General features: G+C 45.1%; 1 protein-coding gene across 6 annotated transcripts in view; it reads left to right on the top strand.

Moving 5' to 3' along the window:
• Positions 1–20,825, top strand: part of LOC143783139 (uncharacterized) — a 96,881-nt gene that overhangs the window by 59,363 nt on the left and 16,693 nt on the right. For all 6 annotated transcript variants that reach the window (XM_077271453.1, XM_077271455.1, XM_077271454.1 and 3 more), the window contains exons 4-7: positions 10,066–10,122; positions 12,704–12,736; positions 12,842–12,943; positions 13,329–13,361. In XM_077271453.1, coding sequence (XP_077127568.1) covers positions 10,066–10,122; positions 12,704–12,736; positions 12,842–12,943; positions 13,329–13,361 — 225 coding nt within the window. The remainder of the gene's footprint in view (positions 1–10,065; positions 10,123–12,703; positions 12,737–12,841; positions 12,944–13,328; positions 13,362–20,825) is intronic.

Below are 20,825 nucleotides of genomic sequence, written 5' to 3' on the forward strand. Positions count from 1 at the left end.
CTAACGAGAAAGCCCAGTCCTGAGGGTCGCCCCGCAAGAAAGAGATAACAATTTTAACTTGCTGAGCTGAGTCTCCAGACGAACGGGGTCTCAGAGATAGAAACAATTTACAATTATTCCTGAAATTCCTAAACTTAAATCGGTCTCCAGAAAACAGTTCAGGAATAGGTATTTTAGGTTCTGACATAGGACTACTGGTAACAAAATCTTGAATACCCTGCACACGAACAACAAGCTGATCCACACTAGTAATCAAGGTCTGGACATTCATGTCTGCAGCAAGCTCAAGCCACTCTGAGGTAAAGGGGAGGAAGAAAGAAAAAAAAAATAAAAAAACTCAGAATTTCCTTTCTTATTATCCCACTTCTGCAATGCATTAAACATTCACCTTTGGCCTGGCATACTGTTATGACCCCAATGGCAGAGGGTCTCAGAATTTATAACCAAGTCTGCAAACACAAAAAACCAGCTCATAGGGCAGTGGTAACTAGGCTGACCGTATACCTGAACCTAGCACCACAAATAGCAGCAGCCGGGGAACGTACCTACGTTGGTTCTAGACGTCTCGCGCCAGCCGGAGAACTAACTAACCCTAGAAGGGAAAAGATAGACCTTTCTTGCCTCCAGAGAAAAGACCCCAAAAGTTGGATAGAAGCCCCCAACAAATAATAACGGTGAGGTAAGAAGAAAAGACAAACGCAAGGATGAACTAGGTTTTTTAGCAAAGAGAGGCCCACTGACTAATAGCAGAATATAGGAAGATGACTTATACGGTCAGCAAAAACCCTATCAAAATTCCACGCTGAATATTCAAGAACCCCCGAACCGTCTAACGGCACGGGGGGAGAATATCAGCCCCCTAGAGCTTCCAGCTATAACAGGAATCACATTTGGTACAAGCTGGACAGAAATAAGAGCAAATGCAAATAACCAAAAAATAAGGAAGCAGGACTTAGCTTATTTTGCGAGAACCAGGACCAGCAGACAGGAGCAAACAGAAAGGAACTGATTACAACGATGCCAGGCAGCAGACTGAAAATCCAGGAAGCTTAAATAGCAACACCCCTGGACTAACGAGCCAGGTGGGTACCAAGCTAGAAAAAGAAGCTCAAAGTGTCATGTCGCTAGTGACCACAAGAGGGAGACAAAAAGTCCAATTCACAACAATTCCCATCTCCAAGATCCTATCCCAACGTGTAAGTGTAATAATATCTAATACCTCCAATTAAAAATATAGTGTCGTTTTTCTAATCCCATTATGTAAAAGATATAATTTTAGCAAATACCTGCAATTAGAAATTTAGTATAGTTATTCTGATTTGCTGTGTCAGTTACCCAATGTAGGGCATTGCAGTAGCTCGGGTATCCATGGTTACGACCACTAACTGCTAACTGTCACTATATGAGTGGACGTAACCATTGATACCTAAGCTACTGCAATGGTCTACATGGTGTACGCGACAGTGAATCAGAATAACTACTACATTTCAAATTTGAGGTATTTGCTAATATTATTTCTACTACATATTGGGATAGGATCTTGGGGATGGGAATTCCCCTTTAATCTCCGGCAGAGGAACTCTGTTCTTCCAGACTTGCATCCTGCGATCAATGGTAGCCTTAGGGTACCGTCTCACAGTGGCACTTTGGTCGCTACGATGGCACGATCCGTGACGTTCCAGCGATATACTTACGATCTTGCTGTGTCTGACACGCTACTGCGATCCGGGACCCCGCTGAGAATCGTACGTCGTAGCAGATCGTTTGAAACTTTCTTTTGTCGTCAAGTGTCTTGCTGTGGCGGCATGATCGCATCGTGTAACAAAGGTGTGCACGATATTGTATACGATGTAATGGCAATTTATGGCAAATGGCATCGCAAATACGTCATGAAATTATCGCTCCAGCGCCGTGCATTGCGAAGTGTGACCGCAGTCTACGACGCTGGAGCGATAATAGAGCGACGCTGGAGCGTCACGGATCGTGCCGTCGTAGCGACCAAAGTGCCACTGTGAGACGGTACCCTTAGGTTGAGAGACTTCAATGAGATACTACCAGAATGACAGACTGAACGTCTGAATGAGGCTGTCACCGACAGTGACGCACAGCTCTATCTAATATCTGAATTGTGTAAAGATCACTCAGCTGGAGAATGGGGAGAAGGACAGTAGTAAGGTTTAACTATCTCATTAAGGTGGAAAGAAGAAATCACCTGGACATATCACCTTATCTTAGAGGAGGACAAGGAATGGACCACGATAAGAGAACAGCCTCCTTCTCTAGTTGTTTTCTAAAAGTAATTGCTTCCTAGAGAGCAGGAAGATGTCATGTATCTGTTCAAAGGGAGAGAGCATTTTAAGGAATCAAATACCCAGGGTAAGAGACCTGGAAGCCAGATTCTTCTGAAAAGGAGTAGACTAGGCAGAATATGGTCTCTTGAAGGAATTAAGAACCAAGCTGGACTTGAGACCCAACTGGGGCAAGAAGACCCGGGAAAGAGAAGGGTGTAATAGAAAAATTGAAAATGCGACTATGAAAATGGTCTTCGAAGTAGGATGATGGGAGTGTGGGTAACTGCCTGAATCATAGAACAACCTGACCAGAGAAAACTGAAGAATTAAGAACTCTGCATTCAATAGCCATGTCGATAGTGAAGGACCGTGATTATGGATGGAAGGGGTGACCCTGGGGAACCAGGTCTGGATAATCCTGGAGTCTACATGGAGTGTCTTCGAGAAAATTGATTACTTCTGCATTCAAGATCTTCTGGGTTCGTCCAGAACCACGAGGATGACTGGGGAACACTTTCCGACTAGATCTTTTTGAGACATTTCGTTCTGTCTGACTAGCATCAGGTCAATGTCTGGAGTGCCCCACCGGAGACCAGTCTGGAGGAAAATGTCCAGGTGAAGACTGCTTTCTCTCTGCCTTTTGTGGTTTTGGAAATCTCCCGCCCAGTAGTCCACAGCGGGTATATGCACTGCTGACATTGCATTAAATTCTTTATTCTGCAATAGCAAGAATTCAAAAAATGTCTGCTATGGATAAATGAGTGTTTCATTCTGGTTGATATTAGGCCACAGTGGTGGCATTGACGGACTGGATCTGGACGGGTAGACCTAACAGCGCTCCTACAAATGGAAAAAAAACAGACGAATGGCCCTGATCTCCAAGATGTTGAGGGCTTTGTGAAGCTTCCCACCCAGATGACTGGCATCCGCATCATAATCTGCCAATGAAAAGGAAGAAAATGGCAATAAAGGAAGGACTCCACCAGCAGACACTATTTGACGCTGGAAACACAAAAAAGCACAGTAAAACCAAAAACACTCTGTTGCAAAAAAATCACAGTGGACAGCAAGTGCTAGTAAAAAGATGAAAAAACAGGGTATTTGGTTGATACGTTTTTTGCAAAAAATGTATATTAAGCCGCTCTACCAAACGTCAAGGTATACCCATATCAGAGCAGTCCTAACTAATGTATGTAATCCCTATCTGATGTATTTAAAACCTGGTCATATGTACAATACCTGTATGAGCAGGATTCAGAAAAGGAATGTCCATGTGGACACGCTGGACAGAACGGCTCCTGTGCGCACAGCTCAAAAAAAGAGGGGTGGAGGCCTCCCCAGTCTTGTGGACACAAGAAAACAATTATGTAAAATCAGAACACATGAGCTGCGTGCACAGTGAACAAGCCCATAGAGACATGTTCACACCACCAAGAGACTCTTGGTGGTGTGAACATGTCTCTACGGGCTTGTTCACTGGGGAGGCCTCCACCCCTCTTTTTTAGAGCTGTGCGCACAGGAGCCGTTCTGTCCAGCGTGTCCACATGGACATTCCTTTTCTGAATCCTGCTGATATAGGTATTGTACATATGACCAGGTTTTAAATACATCAGATAGGGATTACATACATTAGTTAGGACTGCTCTGATATGGGTATACCTTGACGTTTGGTAGAGCGGCTTAATATACATTTTTTTGCAAAAAAGTATCAACCAAATACCCTGTTTTTTTCCATCTTTTTACTAGCACTTGCTGTCCACTGTGATTTTTTTGCAACAGAGTGTTTTTGGTTTTACTGTGCTTTTTTTGTGTTTTCAAGTCTCTTGGTGGTGTGAACATGTCTCTACGGGCTTGTTCACTGTGCGCGCAGCTCATGTGTTCTGGTACTACTTGACGCTGGGTAGGAAAATTGGACGATTCAGGAAGAGTAGTTTTGTCCCAACAAGATAGGAGTAAGCTGCAGGGGCATGATATTGTAACTGTGTAAAGACAATTGTCTAATTGTCTCTGGCAGTAACCATGTTGCCCAGAATGCTCAAGTAGAAGCGGAGGTGAAATGGCATCGGGAAATGTGTTCTGGATCAGCGACTAGAAATATTGTTGTATTGAAGAAAAACATCTATGTTTGAACTGTGTTTTTTAATAAGAATCTTGTCCAGGTAGGAGATGTCTATTTCCCTGGCACCAGAGGACCACAATGGCAGGCTTGATCTTTGTGAACATGCTTGGGTCGTAACCAGGCCCAAATGAGAAAGCCCCAGTTAGAAGTTATTGACTGCGAAACAAAGAAAAACCTGAGTTGTGATAGATGCACAGGATGACATAGGTGTTCTGAATATCCACAGAGTATAGAAACTCTTCCTTAAGTCTCTGACGGAAAGATTAAATTTTTGCAGCCATGGTCTGACCTGTTCAAGTCCAGGATTGGCCAAACCATTCTTTTTGGACAATGATGAAGAGGTTTGCATAAAAATCTTAAGCGCCTTTGCACAAGAGCTAGAACAATAATCCCTGATTAAGTGAGATGTGTTGGAAATGGAAGACCAGAAGGACTAGATCATAGAATCCAGTAAAATATCTGGAGGAGGCAAACTCTGATGAAGTGTCTCTATGGTGAAGTCCACGTGTACCAGAAATTAAGATAACAGCTCACCCGAAAATCTTCCTGGATGGGGGAGTGTTTTGTAATGCTGAGGGAAAACTTATTGCCTCTGGAACCTGGAATACGTTTCCATCTTTGCACCCACACAGCCAATCAGACCGGGCTTGTTGGAAGGTCTCTTCATCTTTTCAGATGCGGAGTCCACTCTTGGCAGATGGAAGAGAACTGGTGAAGACAGTGACTCGGACTGTCAGCTTGGGGATTGGACCAGACTGTGGAAGCAGAGTTCTGTTCAGACATCTGAAATGATCTTTATCCATCTTGGTGACACAGGCGAAAGCCCTGAAAAGGAAGGACTGCAGCCAAGAACACAACAGATCAACACAATGTTAATTGAAGCGTGAACAGCCATGAGACAAAGCAGAGATAATTATCTGGTGGAAAATCTGTTCTGTGAGATTCAATAGCACAGTTGTAAGAGCCCCAGAAAAGATGCCCAGGTGCTGATGTACTGGCCTGTCAGTAACACCATTGGCATCCCAAGTGGCGGTGAAAACAGGGCACGAACACCAACCTCGCCCAAAAGGGCAGACTTGTCCAAGGATTGAAAGTCTAGCCATGGTATCTCGGAAAGAAGTGGCACTCGAGCACAAGTCATGGTCATGGATAACTGGAAGATGGGGGTGTCACGATTCACACCGTGACTGTCAAGATCCCTTAGCCGCTGCCTACAATATGTCACGGATTGGGGTGACTTTAGACCAGCAGACGGCTATCACATGTGCAGGGGGGCTTATCCTAGTTATCCCTCCACTGCCACAATGTGATGAAAAAACACACACGAGGCTATCGACCTCTTAGTTTACAGCAGGGGCTTATTTTAGGTATCCCACTGCTCTCCAATATACCATGAACTGCAGGGATTTGTGTCTATCCCGCTTACAGTTCCACTGAGCACTTGCAGCTCTCTGGCGCCCCCTTACTCTCAGGTCAGATTCGGTACTGCACCTGGGGTAATTAGTCGCCAGAAAGGCTGCCTGCTATGTACTGGCTATTGGGCGCACTACAGCAACGCGATAACTACTCCCACTCAGGCAGGAACAATAATTATCAAGCCGCAGTCGCTACAGTGACCCCCCAACAGCCTGCACACGGTAAGCTGCCACCAGCGCCGATTAAACGGGTTCGGCTGCTAACCCAAAACAGTAGCGTAATTCCCTTCAGAGACAGGGTACGGTTTAGGGCAGGAAGAACGAACTAGTATTAAATATTATACCCCATAAATGATTTTTAGGCAGTGTTTATAAAATATTTTACAAAGATGTTACAAATGAGACAATTGCAAATATGTACAAGGTAATTTTAAAAATAAAAGGATTAAAGGAAGAAAAGGTAACACTCACATATTCTCAGATCATTGCATTGCAGGCTAGGCTAGGAGAGCTTTCCATCTATCCCAGTGCATTGGCACTCGCAGTCTGGTCGCTTCAGGTAAAAACTCACAACTCTCCCCCTGGAAACCTGCCAGCAACTTTATAACCTACAGCCTGTGACCTCACAGAAAGGGCTGGTTTTTCCAACCCCTCCTACTTCTTCAGTATTGCTCACTGGGCATTAAATATATCTGATGCCCGTAACTTCGCTACAGAACATAAAATAATCGCACCCTACCCATCGTTCATCTCATAGTATCGTGGGCATTCCGATGAGATAAAATATGTCCTATTTGTCACGCACACTGACAGAGAAATCCCTACCTCTGTACCAGATGGAGCTACAAGCCTGTGATTAGAGTGATACGTAGATCCTCCGAGTGTGATTATGACGATATATTTTGGTGTTCGTAACTTAACCGGTTTGCATAATATCTTCCAAAAACAGAACAAAAGACTTTCATTTTCTGGAAGGTTCTAATCTAGTTAAAGCTGGGCACTTTCCCCCCACAAGAAATACTGGTCGTAAATACCTTTCGTCAATAAAACTCCCCCACAAGGCAAGCTCTTCTACACAGTTAGAAACACAGGGAAGGAAAGAGAACCAGAGAGAAGGGGGGTTTCTTAGCCCACATCCTGGGCTGACAAGAGAAACTAAACTTATATGATATTTCATACCATATCGTGACACCTCCCCCTTTTAGCGTGCGCTACGGCGGCAGAACCTCTCGGTATGCCTCCATGCGCACCTCCGTGGGTTCACCCTGGCGGGACAGTCCATCTGCATTCCCATGCTCTTTGCCCGCTTTGTGTTTCACGGCGTTCTGCACGCTCTTGCTCCGCCGCTTCACGGCGTTCTGCACGCTCGGCCTCCGCTGCCTTCTCTGCAGCTGCCATGAGTCTCATATAGGCGTCTTCATTACCCGCCTCGAGACGTGCCACTGCCGCTGCAACAAGGGCCTCTGATGTGGACAGGCTGGGGCGGGTAGGTGGTGGGTAGTCCCTTGCCGGACTAAGCACGGGTGGCTGGCTCCTTGGGGAGTCTGGGCTGAGCTCCCCCTCGCCTTGAACAGTAAAGTCCACCACCACCTCCTCATCGACCATAGCACTGGCCTGCGCCCTCACTGCACTCCTGGTGCCCTCTGCCATCTTTGGAACCTCTGGTTACTGACACAGCTGTAACCCTGACCTTGCACACAACTTATTATATTTACACTCTGACCGTCTAGTGCTGGGCTGACCTTAAGACCCCAGGAGTGAAAGTTACCACTGGTAGTCTTTAGTGTCTGGGAGTAGGGGTCCCACGCACACTATTACTCTGATCCCACGTACGCTGCCACCAATATGTCACGATTCACACCGTGACTGTCAAGATCCCTTAGTCGCTGCCTACAATATGTCACGGATTGGGGTGACTTTAGACCAGCAGACGGCTATCACATGTGCAGGGGGGCTTATCCTAGTTATCCCTCCACTGCCACAATGTGATGAAAAAACACACACGAGGCTATCGACCTCTTAGTTTACAGCAGGGGCTTATTTTAGGTATCCCACTGCTCTCCAATATACCATGAACTGCAGGGATTTGTGTCTATCCCGCTTACAGTTCCACTGAGCACTTGCAGCTCTCTGGCGCCCCCCTTACTCTCAGGTCAGATTCGGTACTGCACCTGGGGTAATTAGTCGCCAGAAAGGCTGCCTGCTATGTACTGGCTATTGGGCGCACTACAGCAACGCGATAACTACTCCCACTCAGGCAGGAACAATAATTATCAAGCCGCAGTCGCTACAGTGACCCCCCAACAGCCTGCACACGGTAAGCTGCCACCAGCGCCGATTAAACGGGTTCGGCTGCTAACCCAAAACAGTAGCGTAATTCCCTTCAGAGACAGGGTACGGTTTAGGGCAGGAAGAACGAACTAGTATTAAATATTATACCCCATAAATGATTTTTAGGCAGTGTTTATAAAATATTTTACAAAGATGTTACAAATGAGACAATTGCAAATATGTACAAGGTAATTTTAAAAATAAAAGGATTAAAGGAAGAAAAGGTAACACTCACATATTCTCAGATCATTGCATTGCAGGCTAGGCTAGGAGAGCTTTCCATCTATCCCAGTGCATTGGCACTCGCAGTCTGGTCGCTTCAGGTAAAAACTCACAACTCTCCCCCTGGAAACCTGCCAGCAACTTTATAACCTACAGCCTGTGACCTCACAGAAAGGGCTGGTTTTTCCAACCCCTCCTACTTCTTCAGTATTGCTCACTGGGCATTAAATATATCTGATGCCCGTAACTTCGCTACAGAACATAAAATAATCGCACCCTACCCATCGTTCATCTCATAGTATCGTGGGCATTCCGATGAGATAAAATATGTCCTATTTGTCACGCACACTGACAGAGAAATCCCTACCTCTGTACCAGATGGAGCTACAAGCCTGTGATTAGAGTGATGCGTAGATCCTCCGAGTGTGATTATGACGATATATTTTGGTGTTCATAACTTAACCGGTTTGCATAATATCTTCCAAAAACAGAACAAAAGACTTTCATTTTCTGGAAGGTTCTAATCTAGTTAAAGCTGGGCACTTTCCCCCCACAAGAAATACTGGTCGTAAATACCTTTCGTCAATAAAACTCCCCCACAAGGCAAGCTCTTCTACACAGTTAGAAACACAGGGAAGGAAAGAAAACCAGAGAGAAGGGGGGTTTCTTAGCCCACATCCTGGGCTGACAAGAGAAACTAAACTTATATGATATTTCATACCATATCGTGACAGGGGGTCCACCAGGGAGAGACAAGGTTGTGACAGTCCAGGTTCGCTTCAGTCTGAATGGTGGTCCGATTCTGGTGGTGGTTAAGCCTCAGAAGATGGGGGAGTGAGATGGCAAATACATAATGGGAGGAAAGGAGACGACTATGAAGTTGCTCAAGGCCGCTTGTATCTTTGCTGCGAATTGCCTTGTTGGTGCGGAGAAGCTAGTTGGTCTGATTCTTTCGGAGGTGGTTAGCGTACCAGGTGGTTGTTGGCATAGGTAAAGATGCTTTATAACTGTTTCATACAAGAAGTGGGTGCGCTCTCATTGCAGGCCGCAAAGGTAGGGGATTATGCCAGTAAGCCGATGTAGTCTGCTGAGGAGCCAACTTTTTATTTAAAGGAAGCTGTCACGTCAAGTAATGCTATTATGCTGGATATCGAATGGTGCTTGGACACTGCACCTCAGTGAAAATGAATTTTATTCGTCCCGGGAGCTGCCGGCTTTCGTTCTAAGTACTGGGACGTGCTTTCATCCGCTGCTGAAAATGCTATGAGCGATAACTAGCCACACTGGTTGGGAGCTGTTTTCAGTATGGTGGCCATTCAGCATTCTAACACTATGAACCTGCCGGTTCACCCTCGGCATGGGTTAAGGAGAGAGCTTCCCGATTATAAAGGTCTGCGCCGATCAAGGGAGGAGAGCGTGCATACCTCCTCTCTATTCATTCTCTATGGGACCAGGTATTGTAATCACCAATGCAGGGTAAAAGGAAAGACTCAAACCACAGGATGCAAACTATTTAAGGGAATTTTTTTTTATTCCTTTAATTGTAGGTTTTTTTGTCAATGTAGACATTAATGCTCTCCTCTACTACCTACAAATGTTTTAATATTGGCAATTAATATTTTGAGTATTTAATATTGCTTCACTTGCATGCACTTATCGTATTTGTTTTTCTCATTTTCTATTTTAGACGATGACTTCAATCAAAACTACGAATCGTCTGGAAGAGGTTTTGGTCGGCAAAGAGGTAAATACCAAATCTGTTCTGTAAGCTGAATTCACACAGGAATTTAATAATGCAGTTATAAAGTGATTGTCCAATCAAGACGTTATCGCCTAGTCGCAGTATAGATAACTAGAGATGAGCGCATCTGACAAAAATTAGAATTTGCCAAATTGCGTGGATTTCACTGGGTAGTTTCATTCTTAGCGGAGTCATTCTCCGTGAATTGAATATCCCTTATGATGCTCCAGATGTAAATAACATGAATACACCTCCATGTTCATGTCCAGTCGCACTCACTGCCCACCGGTGATCCCCTCCTCCTTTCTGCTGGTGCGAGCCCCACCTCCGACAACGACCAGGCCTCAGACGTCCCTGCTCATGTGACTGTGCAGTGTACGGTGAACTCCGAGGCCTTGTTGTGGTCAGTCATCTCTCCCAATCAAGTTATCACAAGTTCAACAAAACTCGAGTTACCGCAAAAGGTTTTAAACAAAAAAAACTAACCCTCACCTGTCTATCCTTCCATTTTCGCTGCATGCCAGTGCGGCGCCCCAGAGTCCTGGTCGTTGCAGTATTGTCGCTCTTCCACCAGGGGGAGTGATGGTACGTCTGATGGCACTAAAGGAGTTCACCTAACCAGGTATCACAGTCACACGCTACACTTCACACTCCGGCCACCAGGGGGAGCAAAAGGTTCTATCTATTAGGCCACTCCTCACACTCGGGTAAAACTGGGGGTTGGATAGGAAGTTAGTGAGAGAAGCTGCCTGGGTTAGACCCAGAGAAGACCTGTCAGGCAGACAGGGGGAGAAGGAGGAAAATCTGAGCTGCAGACAGAGGTCCCTGTCAGGGGTGGGATCCTGGCAGAGACTTAGCAAGAGATAGAACGTTACGGAGCTGTGCCTGCACCTCATTGCGGCAGCATCCTAAGAAAGGACAAGAAGCAAAGTATATTGTGGAGAAGTGAGAAACGAGATCACAACACAAGGAGATTATACCAGGAGGAGTCCTGCCTTAAGATCGGCAACATCCTTCTGAGGCACGTAGCCGCTGGCCGGAACACCGAGGGAGTTATAGGCTCTATGCATTACTTCAAACTACGGCAGGACAGTTAATTCCAAGTTGGCTGCCCAACCTTTAACCTAATGAAGACAACGGAGGCAAATTGTGGGAGAGGGGCGTCACTAGGGTCCCTATAAAATAGCTCCAGGCCTACCCCGTCATACGGGTCGTCCTAGCCATACCATCTGGGGGACGGAGAGAGAACATCAGAAACATACATGACAGTTGTACTACAACACACAGGCGCTAGTAGGAAGGCTACTGATTTCCACCTGCAAAGGGAACTCTGGATGTGCCTTCGGACCGGCCGGATTCAGCCAGCCCTGTTAGCAGTGCTCTGGATTGTGGACACTGAAGTCTACTGTAAAAGGTAAAGAGACTGCAACCTTGTGTCCTCTGTTATGACCCCAGTGGACAGGGTCTCAGAGGAACGTGTAAGTCTGCGAGATTCAAAAATCCAGCTCATAGGGCTGTGGTAACTGGGTTGACCAAATAGCTACTCCTAACACCAACACTAGAAGTAGCCGGGGATCATGCCTACGGTGATCGCTAGATGACTCGCGCCAGCCGGAGAATCTAACTACCCCTAGGAGAAGAAAACAAAGACCTCTCTTGCCTCCAGAGAAAGGGACCCCAAAGCAAGATACAAGCCCCCCACAAATAATAACGGTGAGGTAAGAGGAAATGACAAACACAGAAATGAACCAGGTTCAGCAAAGAGAGGCCAGCTTACTAATAGCAGAATATAGCAAGATAACTTATCTGGTCAACAAAAACCCTATAAAAATCCACGCTGGAGATTCAAGAACCCCCGAACCGTCTAACGGTCCGGGGGGAGAACACCAGCCCCCTAGAGCTTCCAGCAAAGGTCAGGATACAGATTGGAACAAGCTGGACAAAAATACCAAACAAAACAAAAGCAAAAAGCAAGGAAGCAGACTTAACTTGAAATACAGGAACCCGGATCATAGGACAAGAGCACAACAGATTAGCTCTGATTTCAACGATGCCAGGCATTGAACTGAAGGTCCAGGGAGCTTATATAGCAACGCCCCTGAACTAACGGCCCAGGTGAGGATATAGGAAAAGACAGAAGCTCCAGAGTCAAATCACTAATGACCACTAGAGGGAGCAAAAAGCAAAATCACAACAGTCCTCGTTATTTACTGCGACCTACACCATCATCATCTACCTTACTGGGAAGCCCTGGGGACATACTTCACCTGTGGGAAGGTATTCCATCTAGCTGCCATAACATCACCCCAGCGGACCCCTAAGCAGCGACGGTCACCCTGACCGAACACCACAGGTGGCGTCACGAACACTTGACAAACTACACCCCTTTAATTGGGCGCCCGTTAGCAGGGCCACGGACCGGGTCGGGCCACCGTGACATCCCCAGAACCGAGACAGAGGGACCCGGTACCGAGTACCCCACTGCCCTGCACCTGGGGGCGATCCACCATCTTTCGAGCTGCGTCTCAGGTGTCTTGACTGTATGCCCGAACTTCAGACCAGAATGTTGTGTTTTTCTGTTTAGATGAGAAAAATGACAGAGGCAGCTTCAACTCGGGTAAGTTTTGTGGTAAACCAATGAATGCACCAAAAAATAGTGGATTGTATTAATTTACTGTGAGTAAAAATGGTGATTTATAATAATTATATAATGTAATTATAGAATTGGCCGACCTGTCAAGTCAAGTGGTTTCTGCCCAGACAGGACCCAGTGACGTTCCATTCTTTGGTCTCTTCATTGCTCCAGTTCTCCATGTCTTTCCCGGTAATATAGGCTGGATGTGAGGCCTGTGTGTCTTTTCCAGAAATATAGGCTGGATGTGAGGCCTGTATGTCTCTCCCAGTAATATAGGCTGGATGTGAGGTCTCTGTGTCTCCCAGTAATATAGGCTGGATGTGAGGTCTGTGTGTCTCCCAGTAATATAGGCTGCAGACTCTACTGCAAATGTGAACCTAGCCTTAGATGGTGGCGCGAGGGCATGGCCACTGCTCCTGTTCCCATAGGGCTGTTAAAGAGTGCATGGTGACACGAGTGCATGGCCACTGCTGTATTCCCATAGGACTTTTAGAGTCCCATTAGCGCACAGTCGTCTTTTTGCTCTCAGAGAGCGTCCCAAGAAATTCCACATTAACAATTTTCTACTTTTTAGGTGGCAGAGGCTGGAGAGGCTATGGGAGAAGAGGTAAGGCCTTACTCCCCTCATTTTAGTGTCTTCCCCGCTGCAGCAATCATTCATGAACTTGCTGTAAACTAAAAATATTTATTTTTTTGTTGTAAAAAATTAATTGACCACAGAAATGTAAACACACATGAAATAAATGAGGAAATATAAGTATTTTTACATTATGCACAAATAAGGCAACAATGTAATACTGACTGTACAAATTGCAGTATTAAAAACTGCCTAATAAACAAAAACTGAATCCGTAAATATGGAGACGATAGATAATTGGTGTGGAAAATCAAAAGTAGCAAAACGACAAGTCGTCCAACCCCAGCACGTTTTTTGCCATCTGTCAGGACTCTGAACATTTTTTGATTACCTTTTGTGCATTACTGCCCTTTTCCAAGATGGCGTCTTTGGTCTCATGTGCACTCTGTCTTCCTGCTATAAAACTCCACCCCAGTCTTCAGTCTGTGCTAGAGTATTCTGCCTTGCATCCAGCTCCTGACCCTGGTGACTCCCTGGCTATATACCTGCTCCTGTGAACCTGTGTGGAGATCCTGCTACTCTGCTCTGAGTTCCTGCTGCATACACCGGTTTCCAGTAATCCTCCTTCATCTGCTGCTTGTGTTTACTTGCATCTGCATTTGCTGGACATGTAAGCTGTTGCTGCTCTGCTTAAACCTGAGATTATCACCCAGGCCTTCCTGGTTGAGATAAGACTTTGCTTGAACTGCCTTATAAGCATATTTACCTGTGTTTGGACTAAAACAAGGACTTATTCGTGTCAAGTATCCTCAAGAATAATTGTGCTTCATAGACTTTCTGCTTGATTGCATTTTCCTCTGAAGTTCCCTATAGACTGCTAAGCTGCGTTTAATATTTACACCAAGTGTTGTGGACTTGAGTTTCTCTCTGCACCTGTTTGAATCACCGTGTGATAATATAGACTTTACCACTTATAAAACTGTGTCCTGTAGTTGTCTTGTTCCACGTGTCATAGCTGTTTTTGTTCTGACCCAATGTCAGTTGACAGATCACCAGTGAGACCCAAATCAAGTAGTTACGCCCGTCATTTTACAAGTGCGCTTGGAGACAAAAAGACACCTCACACATATCCTGTGAGCAAGTCACTTTTATCTGATATATTAAAAGCCAAAGCAATGTTTTATACCATTTACAACAAATGCATTTCAATGTAACTCATGTAGCCCCCACCATCACCCAGGGTCATACTTTATTTACCATAACTCAGAACATGTTGTGGCTGACTATTGAAAGCATACATGATAAGAAGTATAGTCTCCTTGAAGAGGAGACCATCAGACTACTGCGTCAACAGATTCTAGTAATTCTAACACTTAAAGGCAAGAGGCACTTAAAGTCAAACTATTAACCCTTCTATAACAATTTCCTCCTTTTGTAAATGGTATAACCTTTGCTACGGGGTCAGCTGATGTCCACAAAGGAGCTACTGTCTCATGGGTCTAGTACCCACAAGGGGGCTTTCTACCTGCTTCGCCCATCCACCCTCAGTGTGGACACTCACCTCCACCATCAGCAGTGGCCATACGGGGCCTATGATATACTACAGAAGGTTCAGCCTTAGGTAATACATATATTAGCGCTTTTACGGCTACATAAAACAATAAGCAAAGCAACAAAATTTGCATACAAGTCTGTCAAGTCAAGTAAAAAATAATCCCTCCCTCTAGGCCGCTAAGCCAATTGGCTGGATTTAAAAAGAAGTCTCTATATTGTATTAGTCTTATTAAGAACCTTAAGGAACCAAGAAAATCTGAGTCCAAGTCTCATTGTGTATGCAGTGTGGTGTTAATACCCTCCTTGGCTCCTGGGGTATGGCAAAGTACAGCATAGTCCTTGCAGATACTGGGCTGTGTGTACAGATCCAACAGTCCAGCAGTTTTGTCCTTGTCGACATTTAAAAGTGTATTCAGTGTCTCTGTAAGGTGCAAACATCCTACCACTGCCAGCAAGGTGATTAGAACAACAGTCTTTCTGCTAGTGAAAAGATCTTTTTGCAGTGACTGGCATGGATCCAGGTGGGCGTTCCCTCAAGTGAATGTGGTCAACTGGACTTTACAACGGGCCGTCAAACCGTGGATATAGGCTCCTTCTCACGTGTCTGTGTATGACCACCCAATCACCTGGATTCAGCAGATGTGCGTCCGCACTGGCATTAAGATCTGGAATGGATGAAAACACATGTTTATGCACCACATTAAGTCTTTTCTGCAAGGCCTGGACATGGGCTGTTATAGCACCGTGTTGCATTTGTAGCACCTGTGGGAAGTACAGACCAGTCTCTGGCAAACTACTAAACAGGACTTCAAAAGGGGACAAGCCTGTCTTTCTATTTGGAGTGTGTCTGACTAGAAAGAGTGCAAGAGACAAGCACTCTACCCCACTCTTTCCTGTGTCTGCCATGGCCTCTGAATTTTCAGTTTAAGTGTCCCATTTAGTCTCTCCACTTTCCCACGACTTTGTTGTCTATATGGTGTATGATATGCTTGCTGTACTCCCAGGGCCTGCATGACTTCCTTCATTATTTCTCCCGTGAAGTGTGTGTCCCTATCGCTCTCTATGGCCACTGGACACCAAACCTGCAGATCAGTTCTTTCATCAGTTTGTCTGCAGTCGCTTTAGCATTTGCACATTTTTACCAGATAGGCTTCCAGCCAACCAGAGAAGAGATCTACACATTCTAGGACATTTTTCACACACTCCTACCTTGGGTAGCTGTATGTAGACAGTCTGCAGTCTCTGAAACGGGTAGAGAGGCCTGGGTGTCGCTTTCTTAGGGATTTTTTTTACTGTTTTACCAGGGTTGTGCTGTGCACAGATGAGGCATGACCGTACGAACTTTGCTGCTGCGTAACTGAAACCAGGAGCGATCCGGTAGGCATCTACCATGGACACATGTGACATTTTGAGGTGTGAGTGGGGCCAGGTGTTGCTTGCGCCATTATTAGGAACAGGGACCTTGGTATATACAATTTCTCCTTATTCTCCCAAAACTCCTTTTGAGTTCAGCTCAGTTCCCATTCTCCCCCGTGTTCCTTCTCTGTTTGGGCAGCTGGAGGGATTTCAGGACATCTAGGCTCAGTGTGGCTGGAATACGCTGACTCTCCGCCACTGTCCACTGCTCCCTAGGCTGCCTTGCTGCTACTTTAGCAGCCTCGTCCGCCCTTCTGTTGCCCTCTACCTCCACAGAGTCATCGTTCGTGTGTGCTGTTACCTTGACGATGCCAACCTGGACTGGTAACGTCAATGCCTCCACTAATTGTTTCACCAGCTCTGCATTTTTAATGGGCTTACCGGCTGATGTAAGAAACGTTCTGCTTCTCCAGATAGGGCAATAATCATGGGATATTCTCCATGCACAATTCGAATCTGTGTAAATATTAGCGACTTTACCTGCAGCAGCTCTACACGCCTCAGTGAGTGCCTTCAACTCTGCCTCCTGCACCGACATGTGAGGAGGGAGTGGTTCAACTCGGATTACCTCATGTGAGGATACTACTGCATGTCCAGTGTTTTACATATGTAAAACTTACTCATCAGTTCCTATGCAGTCATGTTTGTCCGTCATGTCAACGTACCAGAGTACTTTTTTTTTTTTTCTAATGCTGTCACCAATTCCCCCTTTTCTGAATCCACAAGCAGATGAGTGGCTGGATTCAGAACATTGTACCTTTTGAGGGTGACGTATTCATTAAATTAGTATTAGAGCACATTCAAGTCTGATCTGTCTATCCATAGACAGGTGTTTCGGTTGAACCTGTATGAGTATGGCATTAATGTCATGTGGGGAACAAATTGTAAAAAAGAAAAACTCAGTGTGAGCTCACATGCCTAGCTGTAATGCAGCAGCTCTTACAACACGGACACACGTAGGAGACCCTCTAATCACTGGGTCTAATTGTGCTGAGTAGTAAGCTATTGGTCTCTGTTTCTCTCCATGCTGTTGTGTCAGTACTGCGGTAGCATGTCCTCCCTGCTCTGTGCAAAATAAGAAAAATGGCTGATCATAGTTTGGAATGCCTAAGGCCGGGGCTGACACAATGAGCAGCTTCAGAGAATAGAAGGAATCAATTGCTTCTTGAGTGAGATTGTAGGGGTTTGATGACAACCTGTCATAGAGTGGTTGCATCATTTGTGAAGCAGACCTTATCCAAGGCCTACAGTAGGTCACCAAACCTAGGAAAATGCGTAAATGCTGGTGTGACCTGGGTAAAGGGAGATTTTGTATTGCCCGTTTCCTGTCTTCAGTCAGGTGTCTTGTACCTTCAGCAATACAATGTCCTAAAAATGTCATCTTTTGTTTGCAATACTGTAATTTGTCACGTGAAACCTTGCAACCCTTCTCTGCCAAAAAAAACACAGCAAGGGAACTGTAGCTTCCTTGCAGGACATTCTGGTTCGGGCAGCAGAGCAAGAGGTCATCCACATACTGCAATAGTACAGTCTGTGGATGAGGTGGTTGCCACTGCTCAAGAATCCCTGCCATCGCTGTTGAATAGATGGTTGGGGAGTTCTTTCCCCCTTGTGGGAGGACCGTCCAACAGTATTGTTTACCTTCGTGAGTAAAAGAGAAAAGATACTGACAGTCAGAGTGCAGGGGTACAGGGAAGAATGCACTTGCCAAATTAATGACTGTGAAACATTTTGTGACCATATGGTGTGTGTATTAGGGACAATTGAGATCACACTCACTGTAACATCATTAATAGCCTGTAAGTCCTGAACTATTCTGTGTCAGGGGAACCCTTGGGTCCTTTTTCTTCTTAATGGAATACAAAGGGGTGTTGCAGGGGGAAGATCTTTGCACCAGAACCCCTGCCTTAACGTACTTTTTAATATCCCTGCTCAGGGACATTGATTTGACTAGACTTAAAGGGTATTGCTTTAACCGGAGAGTAGTGGTTCCTTCTTTTAATTTAATTATGACAAGGGGAATGGGCAGTTGACACACATCAGATTTTCCCCTTGCCAAAACGGTGTCTGGTACCTGACTCTTTTCCCTGTCCTCAAATATTCTGGTGTCAGGTGTGACTTTCACTACTCTTGCCATATACACCATTTCTGAAATATTACACAAGTGTTTATATAAATCAGACACTAATGTCCAAATATTATTTATACCCGTATTTTTTTCGAACAATAAATTTTTATTGAAGTTTGCAAAAATAAATGGTACAGGAAAGGAAGGAACTTTAACGTTATCCAATAGTACATTGCATCATAAAAAGTATAACAGTCCTTCGCTTATGTTCCAGTTACCAGCAATAAACATAACACAAGTCATAGCGAAGGACGAGTGTAACAACAAAGACAAAAACAAACATAAAATGTGGGACAAGGATTCAGGGGGGGGAGGAAGGGAGAGGGGGACCCGAGAAGGGATTATAGTAAATCTGTATCCGTTTGGGTAGTTTAGTCAGGCGCCTGAGGACTAAGGTTAGACAGTCGGGATACCGGATCCGCAAAAGGGGTGTGGCTTGCATATTCTGCCCAGGGGAGCCAAATAAGTTCAAATATGTCGACTCTGTCAGTTAGTAGAGCAGTTAATTTTTCATTTACCATATACCATGATAGGCGAGATTTAACTCCCGATAAGTCCAAGCCTGTTTTTTTCCAAGCCGAAGCTATAGTTTGTTTAGCTGCTAAAAATATAAATGTGATAAGGGCCCGGGAATATCTAGGAATATTAGGAATACGCTTATTTAATAGAGCTTCCCAGGGGTTTTTCCTAAGGTTAATATTCGTAATTGAAAGAATCAAGAAATAAACTCTGGTCCAGAACCTTCGAACTATTGGACATAGCCACCAGATATGAAGCATATCTCCTGTGGAGTTACATCTCCGAAAGCAGTTTGGGGAATAGTTAGCCACAGCCTTTGCTACTCTGGCAGGGGTCAGGTACCATCTGGTTAACACTTTGTAGTTAGTCTCCAACATGAGGGTATTGAGCAAACCCCCGGTGGAGGAAGACCAAATTTGGGTCCATTCCGAGTCCGTCAGCGTTGAACCTATGTCAGACTCCCAGCGAACGGTATAACCCAGGGACCTCCTCTGGGTTGGGGAATTAATATGTGAATAAAGAAGGGATATGATACCTGGGGCATATGGGTTTTGGCGGCATCTCTGTTCAAAGGGGGTGAAGGAATAAGGGGGGGCAGAGTTTCTTAGTAAGGATTTAACAAAATTTTTAAGTAGCAGGTATCGAAATATTTCTCTCGATGGGAGATGGTATTTCTCACTCAATGCAGAAAATGGGATAATTCCATCCACGTTGAAGAGGTGATGAACTCTCGTTATTCCCGCAGCTACCCATAATCGGAAGTCCCTAAGGGAATCCACTCCCGGAGGGAACTGGGCATTACCCCACAGGGGGGGCCAAGGGCAAAAATGGTGAAATTAAGTGTGAGGAGTATTTTAATGAATCCCAGATTCTGAGAGAATGAACCATGATGGGGTTAGTAATTTCTCTCCGGTGTACTGGGAGAGTCCAGAGTATCGTATCGAGGGTACTTGAGTGAAGTTCCGAGGCCTCTAGAGCTAGCCACAGGGGGGGTTCGGAGTAGGCGTGGTACAACGTCAGTTGACCTAGTTGAGCTGCTTGATAGTATTTCGAAAGGTTTGGGACCCCCAATCCCCCTTTTAGACGATGGCGGTTAAGGGTGGCTCTATTAACCCTAGGGAGACCCCCCTTCCAAACAAAAGAATTAATTGCTCGTTGGGCTATTTTAAGATATTGTGTGGGGACCGAGACCGGGAGGACCCGGAATAGATAAAGTAGTTTAGGGAGAATAGTCATCTTTAGTGCGCGTATTCTGCCGAGCCAGGAAAGATGAAGTTTACCCCATGACTGGAGTATTAGGCGGATTTTACGGCGCATATGAGGGTAGTTAGCCGCGTATAGTGAACCGTATTCCGAAGTAAGTTTCACTCCTAAGTAGTCCAAATGGTTAGAGGTCCACTGAAACGGGAATTCTTGTTTTAACAATGTGGTAACAGAGGAGGGGAGATTGATATTCATAGCGTAGGACTTAGAGGGATTAATTTGTAGACCCGAAATGCGCTCAGAGTTATTAAGAGTTTGCAGTAGAGCTGGGAGGGATGAACGAGGTGATGTTAAGAGGAGCAGCATTTATACCCGTATTTGATTGGGTAGAGTACCTCTTAAGAACTAAATTTGATTCACAAAATATGTTACCAAAAGAAAATTATATATATATGAAAAAATATTTTTATGAAAGGTGCCGAGTCATAAAATGGGGGAGCACAATGCCATAGGCCACAGCAAAGCACAAGCTTATTCTAAGAAGGTAGCAGCCCTAAATAAATCCATAACTAACAGTTCCAGATACAAAAGAAGGAATTTGAAAAATACCAAATATCAATACCAGTTGCTTGCGATAAGGTATAGGAAGTGGAAAGGACAACTAAACAGTGACT

This window comes from Ranitomeya variabilis, chromosome 6 (assembly GCF_051348905.1).
Source record: "Ranitomeya variabilis isolate aRanVar5 chromosome 6, aRanVar5.hap1, whole genome shotgun sequence".
NCBI classification, from domain to species: domain Eukaryota; kingdom Metazoa; phylum Chordata; class Amphibia; order Anura; family Dendrobatidae; genus Ranitomeya; species Ranitomeya variabilis.